At 42.0% G+C, this 12,663-nt stretch overlaps 1 protein-coding gene and 1 long non-coding RNA gene across 3 annotated transcripts; both read left to right on the plus strand.

Annotated features, from left to right (window-relative positions):
• The first annotated feature begins 1,735 nt into the window (after positions 1–1,735).
• LOC145408465 (uncharacterized) lies at positions 1,736–2,832 on the plus strand. Its single transcript, XR_013898926.1, has 3 exons — positions 1,736–1,844; positions 1,952–2,161; positions 2,745–2,832. It is a non-coding gene; the product is annotated as an uncharacterized LOC145408465 (long non-coding RNA).
• Positions 2,833–3,150: 318 nt separating this feature from the next.
• On the plus strand, positions 3,151–7,817 carry LOC145408451 (uncharacterized). Of its 2 annotated transcripts, XM_080279179.1 has the most exons (5): positions 3,151–3,251; positions 3,790–3,894; positions 4,759–5,274; positions 7,567–7,623; positions 7,780–7,817. In XM_080279179.1, exons 1-5 carry the CDS (start codon positions 3,174–3,176, stop codon positions 7,804–7,806), a joined length of 783 nt encoding a protein of 260 aa, XP_080135305.1. In that variant the 5' UTR covers positions 3,151–3,173; the 3' UTR covers positions 7,807–7,817. The 2 variants fall into 2 exon arrangements, with proteins under 2 accessions (XP_080135305.1, XP_080135306.1); XM_080279180.1 differs by lacking the exon at positions 4,759–5,274.
• The last annotated feature ends 4,846 nt before the right edge of the window (positions 7,818–12,663 follow it).

A 12,663-nucleotide genomic window follows, 5' to 3' on the forward strand; every position in this document is an offset into this window, starting at 1 on the left:
CTCCCTCACACTCTCTCTCTCTCTCTCTCTCTCTCTCTCTCTCTCTCTCTCTCTCTCTCTCTCTCTCTCTCTCTCGTTATTCGCAGGGATGGATTTTCTCTTAAGATAAATACACATAGGAAAAAATAATGAAATGTAATCAGACTAGTACCCCAGTGTGTGTGTGTGTGTGTGTGTGTGTGTGTGTGTGTGTGTGTGTGTGTGTGTGTGTGTGTGTGTGTGTGTGTGTGTGTGTGTGTCAGGTTTTCACAGTAGGCCTATCGTCCTAAATTTACACTTCCCTCTGCCTATGACCTCCAGTCTTTTGATGCATAACACTAGTCACGAAGAAGTGCTATGGAATGGATGCTAAGCCATAGTACTCTTAGTCTGCCCGTCAGATTCATGAAATAGTCACGAAGAAGTGCTAAGGGAAGGATGTAGAGCCGGAGTATTTCCTTATTCTGCCACTGAGATATCGGAAATAAATACTAGAGTATGATGCTAGTCACGAAGAAGTGCTATGGAAAGGATGAGCTAGAGGGCCGTAGTGCTGTCGTCATCACAGGTTACTGATAGAAAGACAGACAGACAGACAGACAGTCAGATAGATAAATAGATAGATAGATTTATATAGATAGATAGATAGACAGATAGACCGACAGAGATAAAGGCAGATGACAGATAGATAGATAGATAGGACAGACAAACAGCCAGATAGATAGACAGATGGGCAGACAGACATACAGACAGACTGATAGATAATGATACAGGCAGATGACAGACAGATGGATAAATAGACAGATAGACAGATAGATAGATAGACAGAAACAGATAAAGGAAGATGACAGATAGATAGACATACAAAGAGCTAGACAGATAGATATATACAGACAGACACAGACAGACAGACAGATATAACCATGCACCTCTCCCCCCACCAGGCAAGAAGGACACACCGCTGATCAGAGAGAGCCGTGGCCAGTCCTGCGTCTCCTTGGTTACTAGTCTCGCCTTGAGTATGTTGTGTGTCGCTCTCACCGTCACCGTCCACTCTCTCAACTCACAAATGGCCGCCTATAAACAATCCACAGCTGCTCATATTAAGAAATTGTGAGTATTATCTAACTATCTGTCTAATCAACCATATATTCATCCATCCAACTGTCTATTTATCTGTCTATCTATCTATCTATCGACCAGCCTGTCTACCTACCCGCCCACACATTCATTCATCCACCTATCACACTGTCTATCCACCCACCTACCTATCTATCTATCTACCTGCCTGTCTGCCTACCCATCCATACGTTCATCCATCCATCCATCCAACTGTCTATTTATCTGTCTATCTATCTATCAACCTACCTGTCTACCCATCCATCTATCCAACTGTCTATCCATCTATTTACCTATGTCTGTCTATCTATATATCCCAGTCTCTCAACCTATCTATCAGCCCATCTCTCTCTCTCTCCATCTATCAACGTATGTCTATCTACTTATCTATCAAGCCGTATATCTCTCAGTCTACCTATCTATACTTACCTATCCATCTATCTATCTATCTATCTATCTATCTCTGTCATCACCGCCGTTCATTTTGTAACACAAGTTGAGAACAAACGATGATGATGATGATGATGATGATGATGATGATGATGATGATGATGATGATGATGATGATGATGACGTAAAAATTATTTGGTAAATCCCCCCCTCACTCCCTAATTTATTTATTCTTTCCTTATTACAGGGAAGAAAATCTCTCTCTCGCCGTGAGCGAGGTAAAAGCAGCCGACAGTGAGAGAAAGACAGCACTAAACAGTGTGAAAATGATACATGAAAAGACAGCGCAGTTCCAGGTGAGAGAGAGAGAGAGGGAGAGAGAGAGAGAGAGAGAGAGAGAGAGAGAGAGAGAGAGAGAGAGAGAGAGAGAGAGAGAGACTCACCTCATCCCATTTTCTTTCAGGACCAACTGAAGAAAACGAGTGAACTGCAGAAAGCACTGGAGAAAGAGAAGAAAGAAGCGGAGGAAAAGAGGAGAGAGACGGAGGAAAAATTGAGAGAGGAGAGAGAGAAAGGGAGAGAGAGAGAGGAGGAAATGGTGAGAATGAGGAGGGAATTACTGGAGAAGGGAGAGAACTGTGAGAGAGTGAATAACAGGGTGGAGACATTGGAGGTAAGATTATTATTATTATTATTATTATTATTATTATTATTATTTCTGTATCTGGTAACAAAACTGTTCTTTATTAATATTATTATTATTATTATTATTATTATTATTATTAATTTAACTGTCAAATAAGTGAATGATCCAATCTGCCTGTCTATAAACTAACTATCTATCTGTCTATCTATCTATGAACATTTCCATTCATCTATCTACTTGTATATCTCCTTATCTCCCCAACTGTCTGTCTATCTGTCTGTCTGCCTAGCTTCTTATCCACCTATCTATCCATCCATCCATCCATCTGTCTATCTATCCATCCATCCACCTATCTATATATCTATCCATCTATATATCTACGTATCCATACAGCCATCCCATTCATCAATCTATCTACCATCCAGCCATCCATCTTCCCACCTACTAACCTATCTATCTATCTATCTATCTATCCACAGCCATCCTTCTATCAATCAATAAATCTACCATCCAACCATCCATCTTCTCACCTGCTAATCTATCTACCTATCTATCTTTCTGTCTATCTATCTACCTATCTATCTTTCATTCTATCTATCTATCTCAACAGAAGGAGCTCTCCACAATCACCTCAAGTTTATCAAAATCTAAAGAAGAATTGAAAGTACTGAATGCGGAACTGAGGGAGGAGAGAGAGAGAGAGAGAGAGAGAGAGAGAGTATGGATGGCGTATTCACGGTTATTTTTATTACTCTATCAAGCTCTGTATCTATCTATCTATCTATCTATCTACCTATCTCTCCAACTTTGTGTATGTATGTTTGAATGAATGAATGAATGTATGTATGTATGTATGTGTCATCTAATCTATCGTTCTGCCTACCAATCTATCCATCTGTGTGTATGTATGCATGTATATATGTAGGTAGGTAGGTAGGTAGGTATCAATTAATCTACCTACCTACCTACCTACCTACCTTTCTATCTATTTATTTATCTATCTATCTCACAGGCAAACTTAGCAGCCTCTAGAAGAGAGATGGAAAAGAAAGAAGACATTTTGAAAGCAACGATGAACGAGAGAGACAGACAAACAACGATGACCGAGGAGTTAAAGGTGAGAGAGAGAGAGAGAGAGAGAGAGAGAGAGAGAGAGAGAGAGAGAGAGAGATTGTATTATAATTTGAATAAAAATAATTATCTTCATCTAGTTTCTTATTTCAGTAGGCAGGTAGATAGACTGATAGATAGATAGACAGACAGATTAATTTACTGACTGACAGATATAAACAGGTAGACCCCGATCGATAAAAGACTCCCATTTTCTTTCAGGGATCACTACAGAAAAGTGATGTTGAGACGGCATCTATGTGAGGTTTACTAAAGGACAGATAGATAGATAGAAAGATAGGTAGATAGATAGATAGATAGGCAGATTGATGGACAGACAGATGGATAGATAGACAGATAGATAGACAAATAAACAGATAGAAGATATGAAGACAGAGTGTAGATAGCCCAGACAGACAGACAGAACCAGACAATGAGACAGACAGACATGAAGACAGGCAGACAGACAGATATAGAGAGAGATAAACAGACACTGGAATAGATAAACCACCCCGATAGATACAATATTCTCATTTTCTTTTAAGGGGTCACTGCAGAAGAGTGAGGTGGAGGCGGCATCTCTAAGAGGCTTATTACACAACACACAGACGGAACATGACCAGATGATGAGGAAGCTGGCTGCTGAGGAGGTAAGGAGGGATGGAGGAAAGGGAGAGATGGAGGGAAGACGGGAGGAAAGAGAGAGAGAGAGATGGAAGAAAGACCGGAGGAGAGAGAAGAGAAAGAAATGAGAGTGAAAGAGGAAGAATGCAGATTTGATGGTTAGACTGCCTGCTGAGGAGAGAGAGAGAGAGAGAGAGAGAGAGAGAGAGAGAGAGAGAGAGAGAGAGGAGGGGAGGCATGCTATAGTTCCTTCACCTTAACTTGGCCCAGATTTTTTTTCAGCTTATTTTACGTAGCAGGAACACACTACCACGGCCCTACAGCCTTCCCATAGCACTTCGTGACCAGCACAAAATCTACTGTTACAACTCAGCATTCACGATAATTTGACAGTAGTAGTAGTAGTAGTAGCAGTAGTGGTGGTAGTAGTAGTAGTTGTAACCTTAGGCTCATCTGAACGTGCACCCGGTGGACTGCTGGCGGATGCTGCCCTTCTCCAATAGTCCATCCACCTTTCGGGAGATACGGAGCGGCCTGAGGAACGTTTGTAGAACCGGACGACTCCACTGCCTTATCACATCAGTGCCACCACGTGCAGGCGTCCCTCTCTAGCACAACTATATCCATCCATCCATCATCCATCATCCAATCGTGTTTCACCCCATAAGGAGTGTAGGAACCCGGGGCTAGGCAAGCTGGTCCCGACATTTAAGATGCGAGTGAAAGCACAATTAAATCCATCACAAAAAGGAACACCATTCCCTAACGCATCATGTGCTTTGCTATGGTTACCACCCAGCTTAGTAAATGTTTTTCTGGGTTACTAATTGTTGATAACGGCTGCGCTACATGAACTGAGTGGATGGTTAAAACAACGCCATTTTTGACAGGCGACAACGAGAGAATTGAAGGAGGAACTGCAGAGGGCGAAGATAAAGGAGGAAGAAGAGAGGGAGAGAAGAGGAAAAGCGGAGGATGAAGAGAGGGAAAGAAGAGAAAAAATGGAGGAAGAATCGAAGAGAATGGAGGAGGAAAGAGAAAAAATGGAAGGGGAGAAGAAGGAAATGGAAGACGAGAAGAGAAAAATGGAGGGGGAGAGAAAGAAGATAGAGACGCAGAGAGAAGAGGTTGAGAGAGAGAGAAAGAACGCAGAGGAAGAGAGAAAGAGAATGGGACGGCAGCTGAGGAAGACAGAGGAAGCGACGAAGAAAAGTGAAGAGGAGAAAGAAAACGCAGAAACCTCGAGAAAACTGCTGGAGGGGGAGCTTGCGAAATTGGAGGAGGAAAAGAAGAGGCTGGAGGAAGAGAGACAGAGGAGAGAGAAAGAGGGAGAGAGACTGGAGAGAGAGATAGTGGATCTGACGAGGACTTTGGGAGAGAGAGACACAACTATTTTGGACATGCAGGTGGGTGGACAAATGTAAACAATCTTTTAACTTTAACTTGGGCTAAAATTCCCATCTCCCCATCTTGAATGCTGAGTTGTAACAGTCGAGTAACACTAGAATATGGTGCTAGTCACGAAGAAGTGCTATGGAAAGGATGTAGACCTATAACAAAAATATTCTTCCACTGAACTGCAACACAGGACGAAAATCTGAGCCAAGTTAAGGTGAAGGGAGGGAAATAACTGACAATATAAATAAATAACTAACTAAATACACAAATAAATAAGAGAACTAGGAGTGCATGATGGAAATAAATGTTAAGATTACAATTTATTGAAGAGAATAATATAATAACCAGATTAATTATACAGGGCGACTTGGAGGCGATTTGTTTGTGGCCACCCCAAACGGGATTGAGGTGTCTGGCAATAGATAGATAGATAGATAGATTATACAAGATGGTCTGGGATGTGATTTTAGGACTGTTTTTAAAGTGACAGTTGATTATAGTTCAGGACGCTCCCAAATACCTGTTCCCTGGCGATTTATTTTTGGACACGGTTGAGAACTACACAATTTGCTTGTTATTTAGGCGTATGGCGGTATTGGAATGATTTACATGACACGGAACAGCATAGTATCGAGCAACAAGCAAAATAAATCGCTACGGAAAAGGTGTTAGGGAGCTTCCATAACCGATGATAATACGGGCTTACGGGTCCAAAAACTGATGATTTTATAGGCGAATTACGAGAGAGAGAGAGAGAGAGAGAGAGAGAGAGAGAGAGAGAGAGAGAGAGAGAGAGAGAGAGAGAGAGAGAGGCCTTGGGTATGACGCACAGGGGTCAGATAGGGTCATGACCTGGTAGGCGGGGCGGTTCTCAGCACGGAGGAGGGAGGGAGGGAGGGAGGGAAGGAGAGAAGGCAGGAAGAGGGGAGGGAGGGAAGGAGGGAGAAAAAGTAGGTAGGGAGAAGAGACTAGGATGTGAGGGAGGGAGAGAAGAGGAGAAGGGAGGAGGGAGCAGAGAGAGAGAGAGAGAGGGGGAGGGGGAATTAGCTGGCCTTCAGGGGGTTAAGTTAATCACGGAATCAGTTCAAGAGAAGTAATGTGATGCCTCAATGCTAATCACGAAGAAGTGGCAGCGAGGACTGAATGATGACCAAACGAGAGAGAGAGAGAGAGAGAGGCAAATATATACGTGGACAGACTTAGACAGACACGTATAGACAAAATACAGACAGACAGACACACAAAGGAGATATAAAGACAGACAGAGACAGAAACACAGCGACAGACAGACAGACAGAGAGAAAAACAGACAGGCAGACAGACAGATGGATAGCCAGAGAGACAGAGACAGACAGATAGATAGACAGAAATTATTAAATCTTTTTAAAATATGGAATCTGACTGACCACAACACCAAGGACAATAGGGCGAGATGGAAACAGGATTTTCTTTCACGTGAGAGAGAGAGAGAGAGAGGGGGGGGGAGGGGAGACGGAAGAGTATGTATTTATTGTGTGCGCGTCTTTTTTTTTAGGAATTTCTCTCTCTCTCTCTCTCTCTCTCTCTCTCTCTCTCTCTCTCTCTCAATACGACACACACACACACACACACACACACACACACACACCTGTGAACACAACGGGCCAAACTTTGCGTGTGACATCCGTAGACTTTCACAGACATCACAGACAGGTAAATCTTAAGGAATGAACGGGTGATATGAAGTTAGGTTAGGTCACTTTAGGCAGGGTTTGGTTGGATTAGGTCATTTTGGGGTGGGTTGGGTTCAGTTGGATTAGGTATAGACGGATTAGGTTAGACTGGGTTAGAATACGTCGGTTTAGGTATGTTTAGCTTGGGTTGTATTAGATTAGGTCAGGCAGGGTTAGGTTCGGTTGGATTAGGTCATTTTAGGCTTGGCTGGGTTGGGTTAGGCAAGGTATGGGGTGGTTGGGTGAGAGTGTGAGGTTAATTATGTTTAGACTGGGTTAGGTTAGGTTACTATAGTGTGTGTGTGTGTGTGTGTGTGTGTGTGTGTGTGTGTGTGTGTGTGTGTGTGTGTGTGTAAAGCCAGTACTGTATACCTTCAAAACCGTAAACTAACTTTTGACCGTAACTCATTAATATCACTCACCTTGCCGTACATCGACGTCCGCGCATCACCTTTACCTGGAGAAAGAAAAACAGAGTTAGAAATAAAGAAGAGTTTTTGTACAAGAATATCATCATCATTATTATTTTTATTATTATTATTACCGGTATTATTATTATTATTATTATTATTATTATTATTATTACAGAGCAAGTGGCAGAAGGAGGCAGAGAAAGCATCGAAATTAGAACATCAATTGGCCCAGGTAAGCTATACTGCACACACACACACACACACACACACACACACACACACACACACACACACACACACACACGACAGAAACAGGTCCGAAAAATGAATATATACACACACACAAAATATCTGTAAAAACTCATTGATTTTTTTTTTACCGTTTCAGATGCAGGCTGGGAAGGAAGCAAGATAAGAGCACTTCAATGTGACCTCACTCCCTCTACTTAGAATTTATATCATAGTTTTACTCAGTGTCTATCTATCTATCTATCTATCTGCCCTCTTCCTGCTCTCTTCCTGTTCCCCTCCCTCTCTCTAGACAGCTAGATAGATAGATACACGGATAGATAGATATAAGCCAGGTTCAGGGTACTTCTAAGTCAAACAGAACTTTTACAGATGATAATTTAGCTTTAGAAATTGTGTGGATTTGAATTTATTAACATTGTTTTTTTAATTAGTGTTGGGTGGCGGCGTTTATCATCCTCTCACTCGATGTAGCGCCGCCTTCCGGTGACTCTACACTGAGTTGCAAGTCAAATGGTTTCCTGTAACTCAGTAACCATTTAATACGCTGGGTGGTAACCATATAACCAAATGGCGCCTTGTGGTCCAGTGGGTTAAGTCGCTCCAACCAAACGAGACCTTTAAGGGTTTCCACTGAGGGACGGTTCGGGTTTATTGCTCCCGTAATGCCACTCAGGGATGAGTGAGGCTGGTCACTCGCCTTAAATGTTAAGACTACGCAACCTACCCCGGCCCTTACGCTCCACCTGCTGCAGAAAAAGACTGGATGATGATGATGATGATGATGATGATGATGATGATGATGATGATTGTGCTTTTGGAATCATTAATAAAAACTGATGCCATGAATTTCGCGTTTACTTTCTATAGTGATGGTTTTACAATAACATATATACGGTACTGTATATATATATATATATATATATATATATATATATATATATATATATATATACAGGGTATATATACTGTAGAGAGAGAGTTTTATATCTAGAAGATTTGATTTAATATCTACATCTGCATCTTTATCTACCTATGTATCTATCTGACAGATATATACAGATATAGATGAGAGATGGACGGATGGACAGATAAACAGACAGACAAACAGATGGACAGACAGACACAGACAGATACCGTCACCGAAATATTATAGGAAGGGAAGAATGGAAGGGGGGAGGGGAAGTGATTTAGAGAGTGAGGCGTATGGTTAGGCTGATGACGTCATAAGGGAGGGAAGGAGGGAGGGAGGCAAGAAGGGAGAAAAGGAGGGAAGGAAGAAAAAATGCAAGGACAAGAGGAGGGAGAAAGAAAAAGGGAGGAAGAAAGAACGACATGATGGGAAGAGGAGGAATGGAAAGAGGAACATAAAGGAAAACGAAAGATGTACTGAGAGAGAGAGAGAGAGAGAGAGAGAGAGAGAGAGAGAGAGGGGGAGGAGGGAAAATCACGGAGGGCGAGAGAGAGATAGGGGGAAGGGGATGGAGGGGGGGAGAGAATTAGAGCAGAAAGGTAATGCCAGCGAGAGTGAAGCTTCAAGGCTGTGGTAGTTGTGGTAGTAGTAGTAGTTGTGGTAGTAGTGGTGGCATTATTATTATTATTATTAGTAGTAGTAGTCGTAGTAGTAGTAATAGTAGTAGTAGTAGCAGTAGTGGTGGTGGTGGCAGTGTTAATGGAAAGGAAGTGCTATGATTTATATATCCCATATTACCTTTGATAAACATATACTTACTACAGATATATGTGGGAAGGAAGGAAGAAGGGTGGGAGGGAGGCATGAAGGAGAGAAAGAGGGAGAAGGATGGAAAGACAGACATAAGGAGGAAAGAAGGAAGAAAAGAAGGAAGAAAAAATGAATATGGGAAGTGAGACATAGAAAAAGATATATACGGTAGTTAAATAGATAGACAGATAGATAGATAGACTGACTTATTGAACAGACAGATAGATAAATAGACAGACAGACACGCTGACTGACTGACTGACATATAGATAGACAGATAGACAGTTACAGACAGACAGATAATTACAAACTGACTGACAGGTAGAGTTGGAGAGGCAAGGAAAGAGGAAAAAGAAAGAGTACAGGAAGAAAGAATGGAAGAAACGGAGGCATGGAGCAAAGGATGGAGAGATGGAGGGAAGGAGGGGAAGGAAGGAGGAATGAATGGAGAGAACGAGAGAAGGATGGATGGAAGGATGGAGGGATGGAGAGATTATGTAAACAAAAGCGTCAGCTGTTTTCCTCCGATTTTACCTTCCTCCAATTTTTTCTCTTCCTCCTCCACACTTTCCCTTCATCTCTCTCTCTCTCTCTCTCTCTCTCTCTCTCTCTCTCTCTCTCTCTCTCAATGACACTGCAATCAAACTATTAGAGATCAACTATAGCAAATTCGGTCGGTTCATGCAAGCGAAGGGAAAGCAGTGGTCAGAGAGAGGGAGGGAGGGAGGGAGAGAGAGAGAGAGAGAGAGAGAGAGAGAGACAGCGACAGAGAGAAGGAGGAAGTGATAAAAAGAAGGAAGAGGTCAAGAGTCAGGGTTAAGGTGTATTCTCTCTCTCTCTCTCTCTCTCTCTCTCTCTCTCTCTCTCTCTCTCTCTCTCGATGCCAGTCACGAAGAAGTGCAATGGAAAAGAGGTTAAGCCACAGTGAATTAGTAACCAAGGAGACGCATTCGTGGTCCAGTCCCGTCCTACGAAAACACAGCCAGTTAAGTGTATAATTAAATTAGTAATGCTTCATAGAGGGTGAGGCTGATTAACGAGGCAATTAGGGAGTTAATGGCCGCTAATTACCCCCTCTGTATAGGTGATTAGGTAGATTAATTAGCCTGGGGTCTGATAACACTGATAAGCATTAAGATTAGATGCCAGAACATAAAAACAATAAATAAACTCTGGGATTTATCTTAACACACAGAGAGATAGACTGATAGATAGACAGATATGTATGGACATGTACCTATCTATCTATTTATGTCAATCAATCAATTTTTTTCTATCAATCAATTAATCAACCTACATATTTACATTATCGAGAGAAAGAGAGAGAGAGAGAGAGAGAGAGAGGGTGTACACAATATAATATATACTCGTACTCGCCTCTCTCTCTCTCACTTCCGCCTGAACATCCGGTCAGACCCGTTAACTATAATATCCTTCCCTACCATCTCTCTCTCTCTCTCTCTCTCTCTCTCTCTCTCTCTCCTCTTTACTACTATTCCGAGAGAGAGAGAGGGGGGGGGGACTCAGACTGGATGAATTGTAAGAAAGTGAGAGTGGGGAAGAAGCTGGAAAAAATATGTTTTGTCTTTCCTCTGATCGTTTTTATTAGTTATATATATATTTCTCTGTATCTATCAGTAAATTTATGTCTATCTATCTATCTATCTATCTATCTCTGTCTGTCTGTCAGCTAATTTCCATCGATCTATGTCTATCAGTCTCTATTTACCTGTCTATTTATTTATTTATCTATCTACCTGTGTATTTAACTGTCTGTGTATGAACCCTCTCTCTCACTCTCTCTCTCTCTCTCTCTCTCTCTCTCTCTCTCTCTCTCTCTCACCAATACAGGGAGATATGAAGGTAATTTTCTGGGGCTCTGAACGTATCTTTCTTTATGACTGGTATTACGTTGGTGTGTGGAGGATGGTACTGTTAGAGAGAGAGAGAGAGAGAGAGAGAGAGAGAGAGAGAGAGAGAGAGAGAGGGGCCCATGCATATATAATGAGAGTGTGACAGAGACGAAGAAGTGTGGAAATAAAGATAATCTCAACGTTCATTAATCTGAGACGAGTGGCGTACACACACACACACACACACACACACACACACACACACACACACACACACACACACACACACACGTAGGCAGAAAATGAAGGCAAAAAGAAAGGAGGGAGGAGTGAGGAAGGAAGGAAGGAAGGGAAAAGAAAAGAAGGAAGGAAAGAAGGAGGGAAGGAAAGGAAGCTAAAAAGATTGAGGAAAGAAAGGAAGAAGGAAAATATACGTAAGAAAGGAAGGAAGGAAGGAAGAAAAGAAGAAATGAATGAATGAATGAATGAAGGAAGGAAAGAAGGCTGGGAGGTTTTAAATATAAGGACGGGATGAAGGAAGAAAAGAAGGAAGGAAGGTGATGAAGGAAGAAAGGAGTTGAAGGAAGGAGGGAAAGGAAGGCGATGAAGGAAGGAGGGAAGGAAGGGAAGGAGATGAAGGAAGGAAGGGAAGGTGAAGGAAGGAAGGGAAGGTGAAGAAAGGAAGGAAAGGGACGAGATGAAGGAAGGAAGGAAGGGAAGGTGAAGAAAGGAAGGAAGGAAGGGAAGATGAAGGGAAGGAAGGAAGGAAGGGATGCCAACAGTAAGAGAGAATCACTAACCATATCTTGGAGAGAGAGAGAGAGAGAGAGAGAGAATAATATCCCATGGCAGAAAGAGGGAATGAGAGAGAGAGGGAGACAATTTGCTCAATGATTTTGATTCTGCTCTCTCTCTCTCTTTCTCTCTCTCTCTCTCTGGATTATCGAAGCAGCGTTAATGTAAAACAGAGAAAAATGAGAGAAAATTAAAGACAGCGAGAAAAATGGACCTGACAATATTAGTTTGCTCACTTCATACTGTCTACCCGAAATTACTGAGAGAGAGAGAGAGAGAGAGAGAGAGAGAGAGAGAGAGAGAGAGAGAGAGAGAGAGAGAGAGAGTAAGGAATATAATAATAATAATAATAATAATAATAATAATAATAATAATAACAATAATAATAATAATAATAATAATAATAATCCTACACCTGGCATCTCTAACTCAGCAACAGTAGCTCACGAAGTATGATTCTCTCTCTCTCTCTCTCTCTCAGCGTATTTGTACTCATCTTCCTCTATTCCTCCCATGCTTTCCTTCCTTTCATCCCTCCCTCCCTTCCTCCCTTCCTCTCTCCCTCCCTCCCTCCTTCTTTCCTTCCTTCCTTCCCTCCCCTTTCCTAACCCCTCACCTCCCATCCTCTCTTCCTTCCCTCTTTCTCTCCCTT

Source organism: Coenobita brevimanus, chromosome 77 (genome assembly GCF_032717465.1).
Source record: "Coenobita brevimanus isolate Jiangsu-jjx chromosome 77, ASM3271746v2, whole genome shotgun sequence".
NCBI lineage: Eukaryota > Metazoa > Arthropoda > Malacostraca > Decapoda > Coenobitidae > Coenobita > Coenobita brevimanus.